General features: G+C 35.6%; 3 protein-coding genes and 1 long non-coding RNA gene across 13 annotated transcripts; 3 read left to right on the top strand and 1 right to left on the bottom strand.

Moving 5' to 3' along the window:
• Positions 1–3700: 3700 nt before the first annotated feature.
• On the top strand, positions 3701–7168 carry LOC126704325 (peptidyl-prolyl cis-trans isomerase 1-like). The gene is made up of 2 exons (XM_050403319.1): positions 3701–4164; positions 7136–7168. The coding sequence occupies exons 1-2, from the start codon at positions 3709–3711 to the stop codon at positions 7166–7168; spliced, it is 489 nt and encodes a 162-aa protein (XP_050259276.1). The 5' UTR covers positions 3701–3708.
• Positions 7158–19106, top strand: LOC126702146 (uncharacterized). Of its 2 annotated transcripts, none has more exons than XM_050400801.1 (4): positions 7158–7809; positions 8677–9108; positions 9429–9735; positions 18686–19106. In XM_050400801.1, the coding sequence occupies exons 1-4, from the start codon at positions 7372–7374 to the stop codon at positions 18826–18828; spliced, it is 1320 nt and encodes a 439-aa protein (XP_050256758.1). In that variant the 5' UTR covers positions 7158–7371; the 3' UTR covers positions 18829–19106. The 2 variants fall into 2 exon arrangements, with proteins under 2 accessions (XP_050256758.1, XP_050256757.1); XM_050400800.1 differs by lacking the exon at positions 18686–19106 and adding an exon at positions 10287–10752 and having other exon boundaries at positions 7161–7809.
• Positions 12482–27571, bottom strand: LOC126702145 (cyclin-dependent kinase G-2-like). Of its 9 annotated transcripts, XR_007647665.1 has the most exons (10): positions 27394–27571; positions 25365–26853; positions 24944–25079; positions 24757–24842; positions 24445–24556; positions 24191–24310; positions 13724–13819; positions 13437–13573; positions 13059–13143; positions 12482–12749 (listed from the first exon to the last, which is right to left on the bottom strand). XR_007647665.1 is itself a non-coding variant. In XM_050400798.1 (6 exons), exons 1-6 carry the CDS (start codon positions 27554–27556, stop codon positions 24254–24256), a joined length of 2043 nt encoding a protein of 680 aa, XP_050256755.1. In that variant the 5' UTR covers positions 27557–27571; the 3' UTR covers positions 23709–24253. The 9 variants fall into 9 exon arrangements, 2 of the variants coding, with proteins under 2 accessions (XP_050256755.1, XP_050256756.1); XR_007647659.1 differs by lacking the exons at positions 13059–13143; positions 13437–13573; positions 13724–13819 and adding exons at positions 22746–23422; positions 23573–23668 and having other exon boundaries at positions 12482–12891; XR_007647660.1 differs by lacking the exon at positions 13724–13819 and adding an exon at positions 23573–23668 and having other exon boundaries at positions 12482–13186.
• LOC126702147 (uncharacterized) lies at positions 15869–18667 on the top strand. Its single transcript, XR_007647666.1, has 3 exons — positions 15869–16082; positions 17548–17854; positions 18310–18667. It is a non-coding gene; the product is annotated as an uncharacterized LOC126702147 (long non-coding RNA).
• Positions 27572–27907: the final 336 nt, after the last annotated feature.

The following is a 27907-nucleotide window of genomic DNA, read 5'->3' as shown; positions in this document are numbered from 1 at the left end:
TTATGCTCCTTAAATTTCTTGTAGCATAATGATTCAGCAGCTATAGCTTTCTTAAGCAATGGGTCATCTAGAAACTCCACCCTCATACAACGACTGAAACTATTAATAACACAAAATGCATAGGTCAGTTCGGGTACTTGTGTTTTAATTTTCTTGCATCTCTCAACCTTTTCTAGAAGGCAAGTAGAAAATACTAGATGCTCATAATCAAGGTTGAAAGGATGTGAATTGAAGGTGAGATTAGATGTGAATTGAGATGAAAAGAGCTTGAGCTTGGATCATTAGCTTGTACTTCAACAACTATAAGGATAACCAAATCTATCATCACCGTCATAAGTTCTCTCATGACATTCCCAGCCATCCCACTTTTAGAGATGTTCCTGTTTTGAAATTAAGTTCAAAACAATAACTAAGAAATAAACCCTTATGCCTTATATTTAATTGAATGATTAGAGACTGTTGAAAAAAGTGCTAAATTTATAAGTTGATTTATGCTGGAAATACTTTTGTTAAAATAAGCATTAATTATGAAATTTGAAGTAGCATTTTTATATTGGTTTGCTTCTTGTTTAGGTAATACCTTTTGGTTAATTCAAAATAGTTTTATGTTATTTTCAAAAAATTCAAGTACATTTATAAATTTATAATATTGCAATTACTTTCAAATCAACATCTGAGAAGGGATGATCTAATAGTCACAATATATTTGATCTTTGCACTTATTTTAGAGATTTTAAAAGAAGATATTGGTTGATAAAAACATTTATCAACAAGTCATATTAGTGTATATGGAATTCAAATAAAATATTAATAATCATTGATTAAAAGACAACATATATGATATAGATATATGCTGAAGGTACCATTCAAAAACTTTTGTCTATGAAGAAGAAAGTGTAAGAGGAAAAATGGGTTGTTGCATATTATGATGTAACATTTAATTTGAAGCTAGTAGATTTTTTTTTTTTTTTTTTAATTTATAAAAAAATCGATCTTTATGACATATATGACTTCGGACGGTAGTAATGAATTGAATGAATGCTTAAGCAAGACAAAAAGGTATATGGTACTAACATTACTCTAAAAAAAGGGTTTTTTTTTTTTTTTTAAATGGTGAGTTATTTAAAAATATGACTTTTGATTAATACAAATTATAAATTGAGTGATTTTTATTTCGTAAAATAATGCCATTTGGTTACTATTACAAGCTTCCAAGACAGTTATTACACGATTAGCTGGCAACTTAAAATCATCTCAGGTTGTTTCTCAAAAAAAAAAAAAAAAAAATCATCTCAGGTATGATTTCAAAATAAATAGATTCCAATTTATGAAAAAAAATTATCCGTAGGTTGGGCCCCTCTAATTAATAAGTTGCCAGATTTTTTTTTTTTAGAATACTAAATATTTTTAGCACACAGGAAGAGGGGAGAATGTTTTTTTAAAGAAATTTACAGTAATATATATATATATATATATATCCAAAATGGTCTAACTCTTGAATACACAGCACAAACTTTAAACCTCATAAACTCATACTCATTTTCCAATATTGGATTAACCCATTGTTTTTTCTTTTGAGAATATTAAGGGTCCGTTTGGATAAGTGGTTTAAAAAAGTGCGCTTTCAAAAATAGCGTTTTTAAAATAAGCATTTTGAAAACACAATTTTGAAAATCACAATAAACTGTTTGGCAAACTTTGTGAATAGTATTAGTCTAAAATTGTTGTTTTGGTGCAAATTACCAAAAAGGGCTTAGCGTTTGGTTTGTCCATTTTTTTTTTTTTTTTTTTTGCTAAACAGGTTTGTCTACTATTTAGTTTGTCTACTAAATCATCATCCAAATTTCAATATATAAAAAAATATAATTAAATACAACCAATTTCATGATGTATTGTTGTATATTTTTATTAGGTATAATAATAGTTTGTTATGCTCATTTAACAAATAAAGATGAAAAAGAAAAGTCATAAAAGAGTTTATGACCCATACCATTACCTGACCACCTAGGGACTCTAAATTTTGAGACTTCTAGTTCAACCATACACGTAGTGGAGGTAGGATGGGTAATTGATAAATGTTGCTTGGTAAAATCAAAAAGTCACTCTCTGTGCTTCATAAAAATGACGGAAGAACCGAAGAAATAAAGAAAGAAGAACTGGAAGAAAAAAGGTAGAAGAGTTAGGATGCTGGAGATTTAAAAAAGATGAGCTAAGAAAAGTGTGAAGACTACTTATTTAGCAAGTGCCTTCCCAGATGCATCTGCCAGCGAAAGCTAGTGCTGTCTACAAGACTGCAACTATATGGTGGTGCAGATTAGGTAAGTTGCTAAAATTACATTTAGCTTGAAGTTTTTTTTGGGAAGGGGGGGGGGGGGGGGGTCATGGCCCCCTCAACCTCAATGTGGCTCTGCCACTAGACAGAGAACAAGCTTGAGGGTGACTAGTGAGGGTATTTGCTAGCTGGTGTTTTTGTCATTTAGCAAAAACTTGAGTGTGTTTTAGGTATTCATACTTTAAAATGTAGAGTGATTTGCATTTTCATTGAAGTTTTTCAAAAAGCTATCTCGTACCTTAGTTTCAAAACGTAATATTTGACGTTTTAAATAACGCAATTTCTAGTAAAATCGTTATACCAAACACACGCATATTGACAATTTTAATAAAAACGCGCGTTTAGGATTTCATAACAACCTATCCAAACGGATTCTAAGTATTTTTAACGTAAACAGGAAGAGAGAAGAAGGTTTTTTAAATAAGTTAGGCCCCTCTAATTAATAAGTTGCCAGATTTTAGTCTACCAGTTTCAAATTTATGAAATTTAGTAGCATATGCTAACTAAATTTTGTTCTAAAGCAATTCAAGAATACAAGAAAATTTGGAATATCTGAAATTCGGTTCTAATATTCTTTTTCTTTGATAAATACCTATTAATTCATTGCTTTCATGGGTTATCATTGTGCTACGTTAGTTTAGAAGAGATTGGTTGAAACTCGAAACCCAAAATCAACTATCCAGATCCAGTGTAATTATCTATTAATTCAATTATGTGATCACATATACAATACTAAAAACCACCACCCAAAAAAAAAAAAAAAAAAAAATCAATAAGCAAAGCAATGAAACAAAGATTTGGTGATGAAGTGGAAAATCAATGCATAACATTTCCAAAAGAAAAATTACTATAAGGGTGACATGCTAGCTCCATGTGAAGAAATCTCCTGTAAAAGAATGAGTTACAATCTAGAACAAGACCCTTGTTACCAAGACACTACATCCAATAAATAAACTCATTGATGTGGCTGATAACAGTTTCGAAATCTCTCAAAAGTAACTTCTCATTTATGGACCCTTTCATGAACGACCCTCTTGTGTTATGGATCAAAACACTGACTCCAAGACACCTCCTTGAAGGTTTGAAACTATAATGAACTTTATTATTAGGTTGAGGTTCCAAGATCTTTGATCACAAGTATGGATATTAGGGGTGTCAAATGGGTGGGTTTGGGGTGGGCATAATTGGATTGGGTATATAAAACTCATTTACCCATTAAAACCCATTTAACTAATTGCTTCTAACCATTGTTTCATGAAGAAAAAAGAAACCTATTTAACTAATTGCTTCTAACTCAAATCCATCTCTCTCTCTTTGAAACCCTAAATTTTTTATTTTTCAAAAAAAAAAAAAAAAAACTTCAAATCTTTGCTCCAATGGCTTCCAACCCTAAGGTCTTCTTCGACATGACCATCGACGGCCAACCTACCGGCCGTATCATTATGGAGCTCTACGCCGACGTGGTTCCTTGCACCGTTGAGAACTTTCGGGCTCTCTGCACTGGCGAGAAGGGCGCTGGCCACTTCGACAAGCCACTCCACTACAAGGGATTGTCTTTCCATCGTGTGATCCCTAGGTTCATGTGCCAGGGAGGCGACTTCATTGCCGGAGATGGCATCGGAGGTGAGTCGATCTACGGCGAACTTTTCGCCGATGAGAACTTCATGAAGAAGAACACCGACCTCGGAGTCCTCTCCATGGCCAATGCCGGTCCTGGAACCAATGGATCTCAGTTCTTCATTTGCATCGCCAAGACCGAGTGGCTCAATGGAAAGCACGTCGTGTTTGGCCAGATCATTGAGGGCATAGACCCTGAAACGTCTAAGGGTTGGGTTTCTTCTTCTTCTTCTTCTTTTTTTTTTTTTTTTTTTTTTTTTTTTTTTTAATGGGAAAGGCTGGGTTGAGTTTAGATATATTGTTTTTGGGTTAAATGGGATTCAATGGTTTTTTAGTTAAAACCCAATAATCATTGGGTCTAATTGGGTTAATGTCCATTTAACCCAACTAATAATTGGGTAGGTTTGGGTTCAATTAGAGTAGGTGGGTTTGGGTGGGCAAATGAGTTTGGATTTACTTTGCCACCCCAAATAGATACACACTTAAGATTATATATGCATATTTTGAATTCACTTTTTTTTTTTTTTTTTTTTTTTGAGAAGGGAAAAGGGTGGCTCACGTGTGTTATCACAGCCGACCACGCCCCACAGGTACATCGCCTATGGGTACCACCAGCTAGTGTGGCGTAGTGGTTGCCTACTTCTTGATGGCTGTACTTGGTGCGGGTTCGAGTCCTCATACCCCATGGGTGTGGGGTTTGGACTTAGGTTTAATCCGTGCACTTTCTCGGTAGAGTCCGAGTAGGTTCAAAAATTCACATAATCACTCAAAATGGAGGCTGCAAATCTACAATATGCTTTCTATGTAGTACTTTGTTTTTGCCTCTCTAAGTCGTACTAAAGTCGAAACATGAAGTCCTTATGTATGGTTAAAAAATTAATACGCTAACTTCAATTAAAATACGTAAGTGAAACTACTGAGCCTGGAACTATCAATCAATCAAGTATCGATCTAAGAATTGTTGAAAGTGTTGAAACCTTTCTTTCAATCGATCGACCATTTGTCAAGACTCAATTGATCCATGCATCCTATGAAAACTACAACATTTCTTCTCTCTCTCTCTCTCTCTCTCTTCTTCTTTTTTTTATTTATTTATTTTATTTTATTTTTTTTTTTAAGTTTAATAGTCCGAAAATGTTGAGCCACTGTGATAATGGCATGACAAGTGAACCCAACGGTCCTAATAGAACATACTACTGTTGCATTTCTTCAACTCCCTCCTTGTGCCATTTAGATATATGAAAAGATTTGAATTTGAGATTTTTATTCTACCTTTTTTCTCTGTTTTTGTTTAAGTGGAGAACTTATTTTCTAATTTTGGTACCATAGGAAAATGTTTCTGTAATCAAGTAAAAACAAGTCAAATCGAATGGCAAAATTTTCCCATTTTTCAAGCTCTAAAAAAAAATTCAAAACATTACATACTCAACAAGACTAGAATTATATTAAAAAGATTAAAATTTATTAATTAAAAAAAAAAGATGAATAAAACTTGAATTCTATTTTTTTTAAAATAAATTTTAAGAAAGTTGTCATAACTTAAATATAATTTATCGATTATATATATATATATATATATATATATTAAAAAGATTAAGAAGTGTTTTTTTTAGGGCTGTCCAAACCTATTTAGAGACCTGACCCACCTAAGGAAACTAACCGAAACCAGAAATCGACTCTGGTGAGTCGGTTTCGGTTTCTCTCCCCCCAAAACCCGGAAAACCCGAAAAAGCCAAACCGATCAGTGAAAAACCCATATTCTAGCAAAAAAAAAAAAAAAAAAACCAAATTCTGGAGAAAAATTTCTAGATCTCGACCAAAAAAAACCCTGATTCAGGCAATATTTCACGTAGATCGGTGAGATTTTGATAGGATTTGGCAAAATCTCATCGAATCCAATGAGATTGCCACCAGATCTAGCGAAATCTCATAGATTCTGATGAGATTTTCATCGGATCTGGGTTTTTCTCATTGTTTTCTCAAAGTTTCCTTGCCGTTTTCTCAGATCTATGACGCCAACCAACCCATCCGTCATCCATTGAAGGTCTGATCCGCCCGACCTATCTACTCCGGCGTTTGGCGGCGGGTGACATTTTCTACCACTTGAATCTGTCGGGTCGGTTCTAGGTTGGGCACAAACTCGACCTAAACCGACCCATGGACAACCTTAGTTTTTTATTTATGAAAATTGTCAATGTCGCAACCAAACAAAATAAAAATGTTTTATAGAAAATGAGTCTATATGAAACAAAGGGAGCAGGCTAAATCCCGTAGAGATTCAGATTTTAAATTGTGACAAATAATTTCCTTTTCATCCACATGAACGAAGTTGATGTCCAAGTCCCTAGCCTATCAGCATCAAGTTTTTTTTTTTAATTTTTAAAAATAACATCAGCAGCATGCAAGTTTCAGTTGCTCATGCATGTCCAAGCAGGCCTACAAACCTCCAATATTGCCGTTTGATTATAAAACTAAATATTTCAACTTTGGACCAACACAATCTGGAAACCAAAAACGGAAAAAAGCAGTTCAAAATTAAAGAAAAGCCAAAACTAAGACCGTTAGGTTCGGAATTGTTTGTTGCTTCCATGGACCCATTTCGTTGAATTCTTTTTCCCACAAGCCAATGGAAATCTGAAATCCACCGACCAGCGCACTCATAATTAGTCCTTTTCAGTGTCCTAGTGCATTTATCAGACAGTGAACAACTGACAATGTCTTTGTAAATTACCAAATGTAAATTCTTGCAAGGAATTCTATCCAAAATATTCTTTTGATAATGAAGATAGTACATATATGTGAAACAGTTCATGAGTATAGCTGTATAGGTCTTGCATATAAAAATATATGATATATAGTAATTTTTTTATAAGAACAGGTAAGTGTGATAGGCAATGACGGTTGATTTCTGTATCTATAGGTTTTCTATTAAAAAAAAAAAAAAAAAACCTCCGTGATTAATTAGTAATTTTACATCTAAAAAAAAGTTTTAAGTAATATTAAAAAAAAAATTAAGTCATTTAAATATATAAAAAGTCCGAATTCCATTTTCGCCTAACCCCCAAATGCATACATCAGTGCTTGACAAATTATTGTGAAATTAATTTAATTATAGTAAAAAAAGTTGAAAAGCGGTTCACGATAATCCTCTCTTTTAATACTTTTTCAATTGCCTTTTCACTGCAGGTTTATAGATCGATTGAAAAATACAAGAAATGAGTTAAAGTGTGCTTTTCTTTCTACTACCTTTCATCTTCAATACCTACCAAAAACACACACTCTCTCTCCCTCTCTCTCTCTCTCTCTCTCTCTCTCTTTTATTTGATTCATACATCATACCCTTCAGTTAAACTCAACTCAGCCTTTGAATCCATGAAATAGAACCATTTTTTTAACTTTGACATACTCACTTTCACTACTTCATGGCGGTTCCTAACACACAAACAGAACCACCCGCTTCAGCTCAAACCCCACTTATTATATTAGACTCAAACCAACAAGAAGAACTAAATGACACTCAACTAAATCACTCCCTCCATCGCTTAGAAACATTTCTTAGAATCTTTGGCTTCTGCCAATACTCTGCTTTAAGCATCACTCTGTCATGGCTCGTATTTCTTCTTCTAGGTGTTGCACTTCCACTTTCTATAATCGAGCTCTCTTATTGTTCCAACTGCGAGAAGTATCAGATCAAAAACTTTGAGCTTGAGATTCTGGTTTCTGAGTCCCTTTTGGCAGCCATTTCTCTGCTGTTCATTTCACACAACCTTCGCAAGTATGGTGAAAGGAAGTTTCTGTTTGTGGATCGGTGTCATGGTCATATGACACAGTTTCGTGAAGAATACTTACAAAAGATCAACGTGAGCAATACCCAACTTTCTTCTTTCTTGCTTGCAATTGAGAGCCTTTCAAAACACACATCTACTAGTGTTTAATATCCCGAATTTGGAGTTTTTACTATATGATTGGAACTATCAAGTTTGGCTTATGAATTTGTTTATTGAACTTGGGGTGAAGTTTGTACTGACACAGTTAGAGAATAGAATTCTGTGAAATTATATATGACTGTGTTATATATGTTTCCGATTGGAATTGTTATAGGAATTAGAGCTTTTATATTATCTATCAAGCTTTAGTAGCAGAAAAGCTTTAATATTTTGAACTTTAGGCAAATTACAGTGAATGGTTCTTTAAGGGTCTACATGGTTCATGAGTTGATCTGCTGTTGTAGCTGTTTTGTGCTAATATCTGGGCAGATCTCCTTTTCTTATGTACTCAACAGTAGTAAATTATTGAATAAAAATTTAGCACTTTGAGCGTTTGGTAAATTACATGAATAGTACTTTAATGGTCTGTCTGGTCCATCAGCATATATACAATTATAATTTTTTTGCACTGATATCTGTTGCGGACAGCACACCTTATTAGATTGGATTTCATTAATTTAGGATTTCATTTAATTTTAAGGTGTTTTATCTTATATTAGATAATTGATTAATGAAATTTCAAATTGGAGATTTTCCAAATTGGGTGCTGATGCCTAAATTTTCTTGCTTGATGTTGATTCCAGGCAACCCCTAAGTGCTGATTCTTAGGGTAATCTTTTTCTTGTTATATTATTTTCCTCTTGATTGTCCTGCATCAATATCTGGGCAGATATCATTTTCTTATGTATTCATCTTATACCACAGCAGTAAATTATAAAATAGACAAATCTTTTTCTTCAGGGTTTCTTTCGCTTGTTGGCAGTGTGGCTATTACCATGCTTCCTTTTAAAGACTGTTCGCGACGTCATTCGTATGGTATATGCGCACAATGATTCATGGTGGCTATCTGTTGCTACATTATTTGCCTCGCTGGTTTCATGGACTTATTCAACCACAATCTTTCTATCAGGCAGTGCTCTTTTCAATTTGGTCTGCAACTTGCAAATTATACACTTTGAAAACTATGGGAAGCTTTTGGAAAGGGATCTCGATGTTTCAGTGTACATAGAGGAGCACATTCGTCTAAAGCATAATCTATCCAAAATTAGCCACAGGTTCCGAATATATCTTGTTCTGGAGTTGTTAGTTGTGACAGCTAGTCAATTTGTGGCTCTGCTAGAGACCACGGGAAACCCTGATATTATTAACTTCATCAATGGTGGTGATTTTGCAGTAAGTGCAGAAAGTGTGTTCCTTCATAGGTAGAGATTTCATAGATGATATCATATTGAATCTTAAAAAGTTGATATTAATATTTCAAGCATAATTTTAAGAAATCTGATTAAAAATTTCTTCTATTTTGGACATTAATCCTTTTTTTTCTTTTTTTTCATCTTCTTTTTTCAAGAAAAAAAAATATTCACATAGATATTTTATGTGCATAGAGCTTCATAGCATTCCACATAACTAAATGAAATTTGCATAATTTTGTATAATAGTTCAAGAACTCACATAATTTTCATTCTTACGGTGCTTAATTGGGGCTGTGGTAGGTATCCTCTATCGTTGAGCTTGTTGGGCTCATAATTTGCCTTCATTCAGCTGCAAAGATTTCATATAGATCTCTAAGTCTTGCAGCAATTTCAAGCAGATGGCATGCTTTAGTTACGTGCAACCCCAATGATGTTTCTCAAAGGGGAATTTCAAGTAATGGTGGGAACTTGGAGGCTGCTATTTCAGCAGGTTCATTGCCCATCAACTACTCAGAAAGTGATCTGGAGTCGATCGATTATTTCCCAGTACCTACAAATACTCAAATGGCCTCTTACATATCCATGTATCATAAGAGACAAGCTTTTGGTACATCTATAAACACTTTCTGTACCATTGTCTTAAAAAAAATGCAGCTGAAGATAGCCATTGACTAGAATAACTTGGCTAATGGATTTACATTCTATATGATAGTCGTTCTGTGTTGCATCAGTTTTGTTTTCTCCCTGATAGTTAGGACATGTTGATTAAATTAGTGTCAGCAAGCTAACACTCAATTGAGTGAGAGCTTTATTGCATCAGAAATGCAATGGCTCTCTTGTTGCAGGTCTTTCAAGAGACTTAGGATTACTCTCTCTTCCTCACAAATAGACACAGATTAGAGATGTTTGTTACACCTCAACCTGATTATTAATTAATTTCAGCTGCAGATTTCCCTTTTTATCATTCTACTATATTTAAGGTCAATAAGTCTTCACCTTCAATTTTGTCCAAGTCACGCCCTTGCAACATGCTGCTTTACACTAAACTGATCATATCACACATATCATCTTTATTATTCACAAACAATGGATATACTTATTGCTCTGAATTTTTGTACATGCTCATGAAGTTTTAATCAACTTCACTTGGTTTTGCAGTTATGTACATGCAGTCCAACCTTGGCGGAGCAACCATATATGGATGGACGATTGATAGGCCACTTATTAATACAATTTTCTTTCTCGAGTTCTCCCTAGTTCTTTTTGTACTAGGGAAGACCATAACTTTCACTACGAAGTGACAGTGTTAAGAACCCACTTGGACAACAGTGGCAAGGCAATCTTTTGTCCAGCCTGTTTTTTTTAAAGGCAGCAGACTGATTACACCAGCAAGACTGCTTGTGCCTTGCAGTTCATTAGCTTCTAATCAAGAATTAAAACTTTATTTATGCCTAACATAATATTGTTGCCAGGTATAACTGACAGATATTATTGGACTTTTTTTTTTTTGTGGACTATATTATATAATGAAGTAGTTTCACACGGCTCATTCTATTTGCCAGTGCCGTGAGATAACACTATCAATCACCAATCTAAAGGTCCTTTCAACTAAGAAATTTTAAGTTATGGCTGAAAAGCATACATCTCTCCAGCAAAATGTCGTGTAATCCTGTTTCCCATACTTGGTGTGTAAGTGTTCCTCATACTCATCAACAATTTATGTTACCAGCATAGTTGTTAGTATCAATTAATATGGCCTACTGCCATGGTATCTTCTCAACAGGATCAATTAATATGGCCTACTATTGTGGGTAAGTGTACTATTAAAGAAGCAACTAGATATCTATACGAAATCAAGGATACAACAGCTGGCCCTAGTGAATGAAATTGGATATGGAAAATTCCATGTGTATACAAAATTCAAATTTTCATATGGAAATGTTGCCATAATCAACTCCCAGATCCTTTTAAGCAAATATCCTCCATGATATTGATCCTACTTGTCCTCAATGCAGTCATGTTGAAACAACCTCACATGTTATTAGAAATTGTCCTTGGGATAAAGAATTCTGCATAAATTTACCAGGACAAAGAGGTTTTTTTTTTTTTTTTTTCACTCTCCTATGGTTAATTGGTTAAAAGTAAATCTCCCCGATACAAACCTTTAGGTTCTTCTTTTACTCCCTGAAACATTATATATGCTTATGGTCTTTGGCACCTCTGACTTGCTCGTAATAATAGGATTTTAGCTTCTCTCCATCAATGCATTTACAAGACACAACAACTAGTCTCAGGATTTTTCTAATTAGCACACTCCTCTATTTTTACTAAAACTAAAATCAACACACATAGTAGTATACAAGATAAACCCAGGATTTGTGGGGAGAGGGGGCGTCCTTAAGGATAGCCAAGGGAATTGGATTAATGGCTTTTCAATGCATATTGATTTGGACACAAATAATGCTGCAAAATTATAGGCAGTTAGACAAGGTTTATCAATTGCCTGGGAACTTGATTACAAATTTATAGACTTGCAAATTAATTTCGATATTGTGATATGTTGGTTAACATCAAATGAGACTACGACTCTGCCTATAGCTCCATTAATTTGTGATTGTAGGGCCCTGCTAAGTAGAGCATGGACCGTCCTACCACGTCACATCTTTTGTGAAGCTAATAATATCGCAGATGGTTTGGCCAAGAGAGGAGTAATGCAAAGAAACAACCTAGTAAAATATGCACAATGTCCTACTTTTGTAATTAATCCCTATATATGGGATCTTTTGAAAAAAAAAAAAAAAAAAAGCACTCCCAGAGTATCTCTTAACATCCTTGAACGCTAGACTCCATCTAGAAATGACTAATAGACCAACTTTTATAACTACTATTTAATCAAATAAAACATTCCCTCTTTCTACCAAAAAATAAGCATATTTGTTAGTATCGCTTAGTATCACATAGTTGTGTCATACGTATTGTGTTATGTATCGGTTGAAGGTAAAAAGTAGCTTATCATAGATATGTATTGATCATGCTCATGAATCTGCATCGTATAAATCATATGTATCAGACGATACATAGAAATATGATAGATTAGATTTATTTTTTATGGATAAAATTTGTCCTTTGATTGAATTGTTAAAAAAATTAGGCTACTTGATTGAGCCCACTAATTTAATTCTGAGGACGAGAGCACAAGCGTAAGCCGGTAAAAGCTTATACTTGAGGAAAATGGTGAATGCGATGGAATAATATGAAGGACTTTAGCTGTTTATTTGTTTGTCCGCTTTCTAAGAAAAATTACAACATCAGTAATTAACAACTATCAAAATGCACGTGTAGATAGCAGGTAATGAATGAAATAGTTTATTTTATTGCAGAAAAATGAGAGGAAGTGCAGATTCATATTTTTATGGATCAAATAATTGAATAAACAAAAATTAAAATTCACATAACTTGCATAAACTCTGCATCTTATCCATACTGCCAAAGGTACAACATTTCAACATCATCTTTGAGTAAAGCATTTTCCTCACCCAATAACATCGTTGCTCATCAATGTCACTATCATGGAAACCTTGGACCTCATCATCCACCATCTTTACTGCTTTGATTGAAAAACTAAATACATTATATGAGTAAAAATGTAAAATATGTAAATAAAAACTGTGATCATGCGATTGTATGTAATGGTGAGTGTTTGCAAGGAAAGTGTCAGCTATTTCAATTTGAATAGCTAAAAAGTATAAAGAACCTTCAGTACCTCATTTAGTATCCAATATGCGATAAAATTAAAATGATCTAACAAATAATATCTCACTTCAAAAGAAAGTAGAACAGAATTTTCAAGGTGATTAATAGCAGCTCAGTGTCATTTTATCATAAGGAAATTACTTTTTTGCCCACCCATAATAACTAATAATAACCTACCACGTAGTAGAAACAGAAGGTACTCATCAGCACTCCTACAAGAGCAAGTTTGGAACATACCAGCCAATTGCTTACCAATGTACAACTGAAGGGCAAAGCAACTTTGTTAACACAGCAAGTGATAATTACTAACTCAAATTTACACAGGCAGAAACAAGTCATAAATGAAGAAAACATAAATAATGATAAAGAATTAATGAAGTAAGTGGAAAAAAGAGAGGAAAAAAGATGGAAATAACAAAGAGAACATGTAAAGGAAGCAATCTATAAACTTTTTTTTTTTTTTGAAAAGTAGTTTAGCAACATATAATGAACAAAATCAATACTTTGCCAAAGAAAAAGGTAAAATTTACAAGACATTCCTCCTTATCAACATACCATGCGTGAATTGTGTGAGGGTTATAAATTGCAATGGAAAGGAAGAAAATCTCAAATAGAAGCCAGTTGAGCTGTGTACTGACTAGATTTCAAGACTTCAAGATCTGAGGTCACAACTTATGAAGCCACCCTGATACCTTTACAGACCACATAAAAATATTTGTATCAATCACATAGGCTACAAATAATCTTGACAATTGATTTTCTAGTTACTTAAGTTTTTTGTTTATTTTGGAAGGGATGAGGGCACAAGGATTATTATCAAGTATATTATATAATATTCTTACCAAAGAAAGTCGATCAACACAATCATTAACAAAACATAGATAACAGCCTCATGGTCCCATACGCCAAAAAAGCACCCTCTCGTACACCCATAAACTCTAGCAAACAAAGTGATACAGAATAAATAAAGGGAAGAAGTAGTAGGAATAAAATTGACATTGTATCAATATTAGTTACAGCCAGAGCTGCATCATTTACAAAGATATATTCCTGAAATATTTAGACAAGTTTCAACTGAAATATGTCTTCAAAGAAAGATGTACATTGCAAAAAATAAAATGTCAGTTGTTAGTCTACACCTGCCAAAATCCATTATGCATCAATCCACCATTCTTGAACAGGTGAAGCATCTAATTCTCATCACAAGGCGCTAGCCCAAGTAAAGCGAGGCACCAAATTCAAAAAATATTTATTATACAAATAGAACTTAAATCATATGTACCTATTGTATTGAAATATTAAAAATGAAATGTTTTTAAATGCGTTGCAAGAATAAATTAGGTGTACCAAATGATTTCAAAATAGGACTATCTTGTTTTAGGATCTATTAATTATTTTAACAATAGGTTTTATAACATTCTTTTTTTAAATTAATAATCTAATAATAGGTTTTACAACAAACTTCTATAAAAATAAAATAATAATAAATAAATGCTAAGGCTCTTGCCTTAGTGCCGTTTTCATGACTTAAGGTGGTCACCTTGCTCTCCTAGACTCAAAAGTTGAGTGCCTCACTAAGGGCACTCGCCTTTAACTACAATGGCATCTTGTCATTGTTACCCTCCCTTATCTTCTTCTACCAACACCCCCCCCCCCCCCTCTCTCTCTCACACACACACACGACATTTTTTTCCCTTTATTTCTTCTCTCTCTCCTTTATTTGGGATTTCATATCTAGCATCCCCTATTGCTCTAAGAACTCAACCCCACTCAGCATATTCTGAAAGAAAACCCAGCGCCAGCATCAATCTAAGTGGCATCACTCCAAATACCCAAACTCGCCTTCGATCTTTGTTGGTGAGTCTCAAAGTACTCAGGATTTGCAAGTGGGTTTGTTGATTCATTTCATTGAAAATGGGTTTGATTTTTTATCATTCATCTCGTGATGAGTTCGCATGCAATGGTGGTTGTTTGATGGTTGAGGTGGGCTGTATGGTAGCAGGGTTGTGATCTAGGTGCCCATCATCGCCAAATTATTGAAATTTTAGCATGCAACATGCTTAGGAAGTTGGCAAGATTGTTATACATTGTATTTGCCTCCCAGTAACTAATTACTACTCTTAAGATATGATCCTTAGGATCTACAGATATGCCAGATTCCTTAAGTGTAGAAGTCATATGACCCCAAAGCATTACTTCTATGGAATAACGATAGGTGTCCAGGTTTCATGCAACTTAGAAAAAAAATTCCACAGCCAATATCTAGCAGCAATATTGGAGCAAACTCCCAAATTTTAGGAAAATTCTAGGCCTAACTTGCAAAATCTCATCATCTCATGTAAGACTAACCACCCCAGATTCACGGGTTCAAGTGATCATCTCCTAAAATGGCCGTCCACATTAAGTTTGATCAGCCCACCACTTTTGCTGGGTCATGTCCCAAAATCTCTATTCACTTAATTTTCAATCCATCCTCTAGGTGGGACCTTTTAAGTTTTGGCCTCCATTATTACTTAGCTTGGAAAAATTACTTGACACACAAAAAAAAAAAATACCTGACACATCCAAACCTCACCCCACTTGTCTACGAAGCCAAACCCCAATGACCAATTGGCACTCCCATACCAATATGAACAGATTGAGTGCGTCGACGCCGGATGATACCAAAAAAAAAAAAAAGAAGCAAAATCCATATAAATCAACAAAACCATACCAATATGAACAGATTGATATCCAAACCCATCAAAATTTCGAAACCTAATAAATTTTGGGGAAATAACTAATCAAACAATAAACAGAAATTAAAACAAACCTTGAGGTTGGGTGCGTCAGCGCCGGCTCAGAACGACGCCGTGGTGGCGGGGTGGAGCTCCGGTAGTCAGAGGAGAGGAGGAGATGGAATGGGTTAGGCGTTGGTGCTGTTTCTCCAGGTAAGGGCTTCTGTTTGATGATTTTAGTTTTAATTGAGTAATAATCCTGTGTGATAGAGTGTACTGCTTCCTCATTAAATGTCTCACGTGACAGAAAAAAACGGAGAGTTGGGAAAATCAAAGAAAAGAAACAACGAAGCTGAAAGGAGAAAGAGCCGTTGGGTTGTGGGAGTCTCTGTCGTCCTGAGAGAGATGAAGGAAAGAAATGGAGAGTTGGGAAAAGAAACAGAGAAGCTGAAAGGAGAAAGAGCCGTTGGAGTGATTTGGAACGGTATATGAACTGAACTGCATTATATATGAACTGAAATGCAATCACCCTGATATTGTCTAAAACACTTTCACTCTTTCTTCCTTTTCTTCTTTCTTTTGCTTGTGCCTCTTTCCCCCCTACCTACTCCCTTACCTATCCCGATCAGTTTGTAACTAAAGGGAGTTGGTGGAGTGCCGCGAACCGAACCAGCTCGCCTCTTGCCTCAACTGACAACTCGGAGCTGAGCTTTCCTTTTCCGGCGAAGCCCATCTCAGTGTGAAGATAGAGGATGAACTGTGCCTCCTCCATGTCAGAAATTGGTAGCACCTTCTTGTCTTTGAGCTTCTCAAAGACTTTCTGGACATTGTTCTCCGCCTTCTTCAGCTTCAACAAGGCGGAGAACAATGTCCAGAAAGTCTTTGAGAAGCTCAAAGACAAGAAAGTGCTTCCCATTTCTGACATGGAGGAGGCACAGTTCATCCTCTATCTTCAAACTGAGATGGGCTTCGCCGGAAAAGGAAAGCTCAGCTCCGAGTTGTCAGTTGAGGCAAGAGGCGAGTTGGTTCGGTTCGCGGCACTCCACCAACTCCCTTTAGTTACAAACTGATCGGGATAGGTAAGGGAGTAGGTAGGGGGGTTTGGGATCGCTAGAGTTGGATTTAGCTAATACTCTGTAACAGGCACTTTAGATATCTTTTTTTTCTTTCTTTTTTTTAGTTTATTATTTCTGTTATACTTGTAGGTTTTGTAACTTATATATGGCATGATTTTCCTGTGCTTTTGTGAGTAATTTTTAAAAGCTAGAAATGCACTTTATTTGCTTCTCCCCCAATCCAACCCAATGCAACTTTTTTTTTCCCCAGATAAATTATAATTTTAGTGGCTGAAATTTGGTGGAGGTTCGATTTTGGTTTATCAAATTTAAAAAGTTAATATTTTGATCCTGATCAAAAAATTTACAATTTAGTCTCTCCATCTCTTTTTTTTATTATTATATGACTAATAGGTTGCGCCAAAATATCCATTGTTTAGGGACCAAAATTAGCCACAGGTTCCAAATATATCTTGTTCTGGAGTTGTTAGTTGTGACAGCTAGTCAATTTGTGGCTCTGCTAGAGACCACGGGAAACCCTGATCTTATTAGCTTCATAAATGGTGGTGATTTTGCAGTAAGTGCAGAAAGTGTGTTCCTTCATAGGTAGAGATTTCATAGATGATATCATATTGAATCTTAAAACATTGATATTAATATTTCAAGCATAATTTTAAGAAATCTGATTAAACATTTCTTCTATTTTGGACATTAATCCTTTGTTTTTTTTCTTTTTCATCTTCTTTTTTCAAGAAAAAAAAAAATATTCACATATATGTGCATAGAGCTTTCATAGCATTCCACACAACTAAATGAAATTTGCATTATTTTGTATAACAGTTCAAGAACTCGCATAATTTTCATTCTTACGGTGCTTAATTGGGGCTGTGGCAGGTATCTTCTAGCGTTGAGCTTGTTGGGCTCATAATTTGCCTTCATTCAGCTGCAAAGATTTCATATAGATCTCTAAGTCTTGCAGCAATTTCAAGCAGATGTCATGCTTTAGTTACGTGCAACCCCAATGATGTTTCTCAAAGGGGAATTTCAAGTAATGGTGGGAACTTGGAGGCTGCTATTCCAGCAGGTTCATTGCCCATCAACTACTCAGAAAGTGATCTGGAGTCGATCGATTATTTCCCAGTACCTACAAATACTCAAATGGCCTATTACATATCCATGAATCATAAGAGACAAGCTTTTGGTACATCTACAAACACTTTCTGCACTATTGTCTTAAAAAAATGCAGCTGAAGATAGCCATTGACTAGAATAACTTGACTAATGGATTTACATTCTATATGATAGTTGTTTTGTGATTCGTCAGTTTTGTTTTCTCCCTGATAGTTAGGACGTGTTGATTAAATTATGTCAGCAAGCTAGCACTCAATTGAGTGAGAGCTTTATTGCATCAGAAATGCAATGGCTCTGTGAAAACTGATTTGGGAAAAATGATTTCATTGATTATTAGAATTACAAGACTAAACTATATATATATATATACAAGCCACAGAGTAACTAACTAGCGGAAAAGGTGCTAACAGAATATCACTAATCATTACATCAAAACTACAAGTCGTTTACATGCTCAAAACTACAGGTCGTTCTATTGTTCATTTACTTCTTGACTTCCCCTGTTTCTCTTGTCTGCACTGTCAGCTTCTTCAATAGCAGCTTTAGGTGCCATCTTTAATTGATAGGCTCTCTTGCTGCGAGTCTTTCAGGAGACTTAGGATTACTCTCTCTTCCTCACAAATAGACACAGATTAGACTTCAGAGATGTATGTTACAACTCAACCTGATAACTAATTCATTTCAGCTGCAGATTTCCCTTTTTGCCATTCTACTATATTTAAGGTCAATAAGTCTTCACCTTCAATTTTGTCCAAGTCATGCACTTGCAACATACTGCTTTACACTAAACTGATCATCTCACACATATCATCTTTATTATTCACACACAATGGATACACTTATTGCTCTGAATTTATGTACATTCTCATGAAGTTTTAATCAACTTCACTTGGTTTTGCAGTTATGTACATGCAGTCCAACCTTGGCGGAGCAACCATATTCGGATGGACGATTGATAGGCCGCTTATTAATACAATTTTCTTTCTCGAGTTCTCCCTAGTTCTTTTTGTACTAGGGAAGACCATAACTTTCACTACGAAGTGACAGTGTTAAGAACCCACTTGGACAACAGTGGCAAGGCAATCTTTTGTCTGGCCTGTTTTTTTTAAGGCAGCAGACTGATTACACCAGCAAGACTGCTTGTGCCTTGCAGTTCATTAGCTTCTAATCAAGAATTAAAACTTTGTTTATGCCTGACATAATATTGTTGCCAGGTATAACTGACAGATATTATTGGACTTTTTTTTTTTTTGTAAGACTATATTATATAATGAAGTAGTTTCACACGGCTCATTCTATTTGCCAGTGCCGTGAGATAACACCATCATCAATCACCAGTCTAAAGGTCCTTTCAACTAAGAAATTTTAAGTCATGGCTGAAAAGCATACATCTCTCCAGCAAAATGTTGTATAATCCTGTTTCCCATACATGGTGTGTAAGTGTTGCTCATACTCATCAACAATTTACGTTACCAGCATAGTTGTTAGTATCAATTAATATGGCTTACTGCCATGGTGCCTTCTCAACAGGATCAATTAATATGGCCTACTATTGTGGGTAAGTGTACTATTAAAGAAGCAACTAGATATCTATACGAAATCAAGGATACAGCAACTGGCCCTAGTGAATGGAATTGGATATGGAAAATTCCATGTGTACACAAAATTCAAATTTTCATATGGAAATGTTGCCATAATCGATTCCCTACCAGATTCTTTTTAGCAAATATCCACCTTGATATTGATCCTACTTGTCCTCGATGCAGTCATGTTGAACAACCTCACATGTAATTAGAAATTGTCCATGGGATAAAGAATTCTGAATAAATTTAACAGGACAAAGAGAATTTTATTTTATTTTTTTTTTTTCACTCCCCTATGGTTAATTGGTTAAAAGCAAATCTCCCCAATACAAACCTTGTAGGTTCTTCTTTTACACCCTGAAACATTATATTTTCTTATGGTCTTTGGCACCTCTGACTTGCTCATAATAATAGGATTTTTAGCTTCTCTCCATCAATGCATTTACAAGACACAACAACTAGCCTCAGAATTTTTCTAATTAGCACACTCTATTTTTACAAAAACTAAAATCACCACACATATTTCACGCCCCCCCCCCCCCCCCCCCCAAAAAAAATCCCAAAAAAAAAAAAAAAAAAAAAAAATCCTTTTATAGCTTTGAATACTCATAGTAGTGTACTAGATAACCCAAGATTTGCAGGGAGAGGGGGCATCCTTAAGGACAGCCAAGGGAATTGGATTAATGGCTTTTCAATGCATATTGATTTTGACACAAATAATGTTGCAAAATTATAGGCAATTAGACAAGGTTTATCAATTGCCTGGGAACTTGATTACAAATTTATAGACTTGCAAATTAATTTCGATATTGTGATATGTTGGTTAACATCAAATGAGATTACGATTCTGCCTATGGCCCCATTAATTTGTGATTGCAGGCCCTACTTAGTAGAGCATGGACCATCCCTCCACGTCACATCTTTCGTATCGTAGATGTTTGGCCAAGAAAGAAGTAATGCAAAGAAGCAGCATAGTAAAATATGCACAATGTCCTATTTTTGTAATTAATCCCTATATATATGTGATCTTTTGGAAAAAAAAAAAAAAAAAAAAAGCACTCCCAAAACATCTCTTAACATCCTTGAACGCTAGACTCCGTCTAGAAATGACTAAGAGCATTCTTATCAAGGATTGCAAAAAATTTAGCATTTACCCTCTCAAAACCCAAATTTATAACATATAACACACCACTTTACAACATCCGTTCCATCAAAACTTCTATTTTTTTTAACATTCCATTTAAATATTCTTTTTTTATCATTTTTTATTTTTCCTTCTCTCTCCTCTGTCTCTCTCTTTCTCAACCCAATTATTCTCAGCACCACCGGCCACCGCATCCACCCACGCATACCACAACCACCACATCCACCCACCATCGCCGCCAACAGCCACCAGCCAGATCCACCGCAACCACAAACAACAGCAGAGAAAAAAGAAGAAGAAAAACCTCCACATCCACCCACCACATCCACATCCACCGTAGGACCAAAAAAAAATCAACAGCAATCGGACCAAATCATCACCAACCACAGCAAGAAAAAAAGGAAAAAAAACCCACAAACCACGGCCAAATCGGACCACACCCCACAGCCAAAAAAAACCCACAAACCAAATCGGACCACGACTCCTTCGATCCACACTCCGACCTGTGCTCCATGGTTGACCACCAAGCTCTGTCGCACGATCGGAGCCCAATCGGACCCAAGAAGAACCACGCAGAAAAAAAAAAAAAAAAAAGAAAAAAAAAGAGAAAAAGAAGAAACCTCCATCGCCGCCACCGGACCACAGCCATCGGACCCATGATCCATGACCACAATCACTGGACCACAGCCATCGGCATCCCACAATCGCCGAAGCACAATCATCGGCGGAGCCCATTCATCGGCGAACCACATCGGTGAAGCACAGAGAGAGAAGAGAGAAGAAAGAAGTGAGAGAGGAAAGAGAAAGATAGAGCAGAGAGAGAGCATTGAGTGAATAAAAAAAAAATCAGCTTGGCTTGATACTCCGGCCTGGGTTTCGTCGGAGAGGGAGGCGTCGAGCAGAGGGAGAGAAAGAGCAGAGAAATGGTGAATGGGAAGAAACGGGAAATGAGAAAGACAATGACAAAGAAGAAAAGAGAGCGGGTCCCACTTGAATAAAAAAATAATATAAATTTTACAATTGGTGAACAGTGCGGTCTCAAATATGAGACCGCACTGTTCATCAATGCCAAAAATTATAGCATTTACTTGGCTTGATGGAGCAAGCTTTTGGGTCAAAAATGCTAAAAAAAAGCATCTTTTAGCATTTAAAACCCTTAATGAGAATGCTCTAATGGACCAACTTTTATAACTACTATTTTTTGTAATTAATCCCTATATATGTGATCTTTTGAAAAAAAAAAAAAAAAAAGAAGCACTCCCAAAACATCTCTTAACATCCTTGAACGCTAGACTCCGTCTAGAAATGACTAATGGACCAACTTTTATAACTACTATTTAATCAAATAAAACATTCCCTCTTTCTACCAAAAAATAAACATATTTCTTAGCATAGCTTAGTATCACATAGTTGTGTCATACATATTGTGTTATGTATCGGTTGAAGGTAAAAAGTAGCTTATCATAGATATGTATTGATCATGCTCATAAATCATATGACACATAAATCTGCATATCATATAAATCATATGTATTAGACGATACATAGAAATATGATAGATTAGATTTATTTTTTATGGATAAAATTTGTGCTTTGATTGAATTATTAAAAAAAATTAGGCCACTTGATTGAGCCCACTAATTTAATTCTGAGGGCCAGAGCACAAGCGTAAGTCGGGAAAAGCTTATACTTGAGGAAAATGGTGAATGCAATGGAATAATATGAAGGCCTTTAGCTGTTTATTTGTTTGTCCGCTTTCTAAGAAAAATTACAACATCAGTAATTAACAACTAACAAAATGCACGTGTAGATACCAGGTAATGAATAACAAAAAGTTTATTTTATTGCAGAAAAATGAGAGGAAGTGCAGATTCATATTTTTATGGATCAAATAATTGAATAAACAAAAATTAAAATTCACATAACTTGCATAAACTCTGCATCTTATCAATACTGCCAAAGGTACAACATTTCAACATCATCTTTTGAGTAAAGCATTTTCCTCACCCAATAACATCGTTGCTCATCAATGACACTATCATGGAAACCTTGGACCTCATCATCCACCATCTTTACTGCTTTGATTGAAAAACTAAATACATTATATGAGTAAAAATGTAAAATATATAAATAAAAACTGTGATCATGCAATTGTATGTAATGGTGAGTGTTTGCAAGGAAAGTGTCAGCTATTTCAATCTGAATAGCTAAAAAGTATCAAGAACCTTCAGTACCTCATTTAGTATCCAATATGCAATAAAATTAAATGATCTAACAAATAAACTTCAAAAGAAAGTAGAACAGAATTTTCAAGGTGATTAATAGCAGCACAGTGTCATGTTATTATAAGGAAATTAATTTTTTTCCCACCCATAATAACTAATAATAACATACCACGTAGCAGAAACAAAAGGTATCTCATCAGCACTCCTACAAGACCAAGTTTGGAACATACCAGCCAATTGCTTACCAATGTACAACAGAACGGCAAGGTAACTTTGTTAACACAGCAAGTGATAATTCCTAACTCATAAATTTACACAGGCAGAAACAAGTCATAAATGAAGAAAACATAAATAATGATAAAGGATTAATGAAGTAAGTGGAAAAAGGAGAGGAAAAAAGATGGAAATAACAAAGAGAACATGTAAAGGAAGCAATCTATAAACTTTTTTTTTTTTTGAAAAGTAGTTTAGCAACAGATAATGTACAAAATCAATACTTTGCCAAGGACAAAGGTAAAATTTACAAGACATTCCTCCTTATCAACATACCATGTGTGAATTGTGTGAGGGTTATAAATTGCAATGGAAAGGAAGAAAATCTCAAATAGAAGCCAGTTGAGCTGTGTACTGACTAGATTTCAAGACTTCAAGATCTGAGGTCACAACTTATGAAGCCACCCTGATACCTTTACAGACCACATAAAAATATTTGTATCAATCACATAGGCTACAAATAATCTTGAAAATTGATTTTCTAGTTACTTAAGTTTTTTGTTTATTTTGGAAGGGATGAGGGCACAAGGATTATTATCAAGTATATTATATAATATTCTTACCAAAGAAAGTCGATCAACACAATCATTAACAAAACATAGATAACAGCCTCAAGGTCCCACACGCCAAAAAAGCACCCTCTCGTACACCCATAAACTCTAGCAAACAAAGTGATACAGAATAAATAGAGGGAAGAAGTAGTAGGAATAAAATTGACATTGTATCAATATTAGTTACAGCCAGAGCTGCATCATTTACAAAGATATATTTCTGAAATATTTAGACAAGTTTCAACTGAAATATGTCTTCAAAGAAGGATGTACATTGCAAAAAATAAAATGTCAGTTGTTAGTCTACACCTGCCAAAATCCATTATGCATCAATCCACCATTCTTGAACAGGTGAAGCATCTAATTCTTGTCACAACTCCTTTCTCACTCCTCTTCTAAAGGATCCCGGCTTCCCCCCCCCCCCCCCCCTTCCTTTTGCAGAAGCTTAACAATTAGGTAGATAAGAAAGTTTGATAAAGAAGATAAGGCACAAAGCTAAAAAAAATTGCTTTGTAGTACTATCAGGCTGCCTTGCATTCTCGATCAAGTGAACCAGCTAACTCTCATCATAAATCCTTTCTCACTCCTCTTCTAAAGGATTCTGACTCTGTTACTTTTGAAGAAGCTTACCAAATAGGTGGATATAAAGTTTGCTGAAGAAGATATGGCACAACGCTTAGCTCTAAAGCATTATCAGGCTGCCAGATTGCTAAACCAGTCATGCTTAAGAGCGGCCTCTGCAGTTATCCGCTGCAAAGACAAAAGGAAGCACTCATAAATTTCATGACCAGAAAATTCCTAACTTATCAACAACAAAAAAAAGACCATAAAATTTCCAGAATGTGGAATCAAATTCTAATTTATTAATTTGCACATAGATATACCTTCTCTGGGTCGTAAGTTAAAAGTTTGTTCAACAAGTCAAATCCTGAATCACAAAGAACAGGAGATCCTATGAAGGATCTGGCAGGAAACTTTTTCCGCAATAGATTATACCTGAAACAAATTCAGCAATTACATTACTAAAAGAGAGAAAATATACTGAAAAACTAAATTTCATATACAAGATCCACACATCGTGAGCAGGTCCACCCAAGGCAATAAGGTTGGAGAAACACTGCCACTTGGAGGATTATAAATAGAGAGGAAAGCCACAACTTATTTAAAGATTAAGATGCATAATGAGATATACTTACGGTTGCTTTATATTTGGTCTAACTCCCCACAATTTTGTTAATCCAGGCCAAATCTTATCATTTGGTGTGCCAAGAATTTGAAAAATCTGCAAACATTTTAACCAATTGCATCACTGAAATGACCCAAAAAAGCAATGTAAAACATGTAACAGGGAAAAAGGAAAAAAGAAAAAGAAAGTAGGAATACCTTGCCGAGCTGATCAATTTCATTTTTTCCTCTGAAAAGTGCTTCCTGCGCTACCAATTCAGCCATTATACATCCCACTGACCACATATCAATTGCTGTTGAGTACTTCGTTGTGCCTAGCAGAAGTTCAGGTGCTCTGCAAAGTGAAAACAATACATAAATTATTTGATGTTGAGAAAACTAATGTGTACCTTTGTCAGAATATGAAGACTTAAAAGAGTAAAACTGGGGGGGTGGGTTGGGGGAGAAGACAGAAATTGAAACCCAAAGGCTTAGAATGCAACAATCATGAAAAGGATATAAACAATTTCGTATGTTGACAATGCAAGTTCCCGACATGCACACAACACAATTAAACTGTAGAAAACATCATGACTGCTGGCCAGTGGCCACAAATAAAAAATAAATAGCTGCAGCTCACCTGTACCAGAGGGTCACCACAAGAGGGGTATAGGGCTTTAGTGGGCTCCCGTATTGGCGAGACAGCCCGAAGTCACATATTTTCAACTCACCCTCATTGCTCAATAGAAGGTTTGATGTCTTCAAATCTCTATGAATCACCCAATTGTCATGAAGATACTTGACACCCTCCAACAGCTGCCGCATCAAGCATTTAACTTCACTCATACAATAAAGCTGTTTCTTGACTTTCATTGCCTCCAATACACCCTTGACATCAGATTCCATGTACTCCATAACCATGAAAACACTATCAAAGTCATCCTCATCCATAACAACTTCTTTAACACCAACAACAGAAGGGTGATTGAAAGACATGAGAATGTTTATTTCCCTCAATGATGACAAAGGGAAACCATCCCCCTTTTCTACACCCATCTTCACCTTCTTCAAGGCCACAATTTCCCCCGTCTTCTTATCCTTGGCTTTATACACAACCCCATAAGTGCCTTCATTTATCTTTTTAAGGTATTCAAACTCGTACACACTTCTACAACCCTGAAGCATGTTTGTGCTTCTTTGGGTAGGGACTCTAGTCTCTTCAACATGACGGGCATCACCATCATCCTCTGAGTCTGCATCTGACCCCATAACACTAGCATTCTCACCTTGTTTGTCATCAATACCCATTGAATCAGCATCTAACAACTCACTCTCACAATATGTATTTCCACTGACAGGTCCCACAGAACAACCATCTCTATCAAAGCTAGATGACCTAGCCCTACCCTCTCCTGAGAGTTCTGTACAGATCTCCCCACTCTCAGGACTCGACCTCCTAGAGTCATCCAAAGCTTCATCATCAGAAGCCCACCTTGACATTGAGATATTCCGTGCTCCAACAAACTCTTCTTCCTCCACATGTTCTTGTCTACAGTCATCCCCAGATTGCTCTGAAGGCAATGAAGAGGACAAATCAGTTTGAGAATTCAGTTCACCCACCAACCCATCTTCCACAGCAACCTTATCTGCCAAATTATCAAATCCCTGAATCTCAACTCCTGAAACAGCACACTTCGAAACATCCACATCCAAAACATCATGACATGCCACACCACTTGAGCTGGGTGCAGGTGGGCAAGGAGACGGCAGTGGAGCAACCAGTACAACTCTATTCTTAGATGAGACCCTCACATCCTTCTCTTCTCTGTCCCACACAATTGGAGAGATCTTCCTCTTCTTTTCTGCAGGCAGCCGAACCCCATCTTCATAACCTGCAACTTTATCACCCTTTGACAAATCTTCCACCTTTCTCTCCTCGATTCTACTGCCAAGCCCATCTCTACTAGACCCCCAGTCACGAGTTCTCGAAGAATAATGGTACCCATTCTTACGTCTAGCACCATGATCACGGCCCCGACCATATTCAGCGCCATGAGAATCATTCCTGTAATGACCATTCTGTCTTTTGGAATGCTTATAAAAGTCCCTTCTCAAAACATCAACTTGCCCTGCCGCCATTTGATTCACAACCACAACTCTTCTCAATCAATAATCAAACTCAAAAAAAATATAACAATCACACAATCCCTAATCAAATCCCAACTCCCCAAACCCTAACCCCCAATTCAACAATTCCAGGATAAAAAACAACCAAACCCTAACCCCCAATTCAACAATTCCAGAATACAGAACAACCAAACCCTAACCCTCAAAATCAATTTCTTTTTTCAAACTATAACTCTAATAAACCCCCCAATAATCCCAATCCCAAAACCAACAATTCAATTTTTTTTTCTTTTTTTCAATAAAGCACAAAATAGAGAGAGAACACAAACTGAATATCGAAATTAACACAAAAAATAGAACCAAAAACTGGTGAAATTCAATAACAGATATCAGAATCAGGCAGAGAAAAGAAAAATCTTCGATTTTTTTTTTCAGCTAAATTGAATGAGATCAAGAACGAAAACCTAGAAATCAATATTGAGCTTTTTTTTTTTTTTTCAAAGCTTCGCCTTTGAGAAATTCACAGGTATCGAAGGCCTTACCGGCGGCGAGCGATACAGCGAGAAATTGAATGAAAGAGAGAGAGAGATTCGGAGGAGCTCCGAAATCGGGAAGATAGAGAGAAAGGCGATGGCTCAAAACGCACAGCTTCGAAGGCTCTGTGTTTCTTTTTGTGAATACGCGTTTTTTGATTGGGTGTGTCATGTGTGCTATATATAGAGATTCCGTTGTGGTCTGTGTCGGCAGCTTCGGAGTTAGGACAATCGTGGAATTTTTTATTTTGTTCCTATCTTTTTGTGTTTTATGTTTATTACCCACGTTTTTTTTTTTTTTAATCCTCTAATTTGGCCCTTCTCCAAAATAAATAAATAAATCCTCTTGTATAATCAACTGTGAGTAGTGGATAAAAAAATATGGTAGATTCATGTAAAAAAATAGAGAACAATTCACAATCAACTGGTAATAGTTGTGGTATAAAAGTTGTGGTAGTATGATAAGTCATTTTTCTTTTCTAACCTATATAGAAGTGCTCTATTCCAATTTGTTTGTAGGATT

The sequence above is a fragment of the Quercus robur genome, chromosome 10 (genome assembly GCF_932294415.1).
Source record: "Quercus robur chromosome 10, dhQueRobu3.1, whole genome shotgun sequence".
Lineage (NCBI taxonomy): Eukaryota > Viridiplantae > Streptophyta > Magnoliopsida > Fagales > Fagaceae > Quercus > Quercus robur.
The sequence above is the reverse complement of the archived record's forward strand: the minus strand, read 5'-3'. Positions and strand labels throughout refer to the sequence as shown.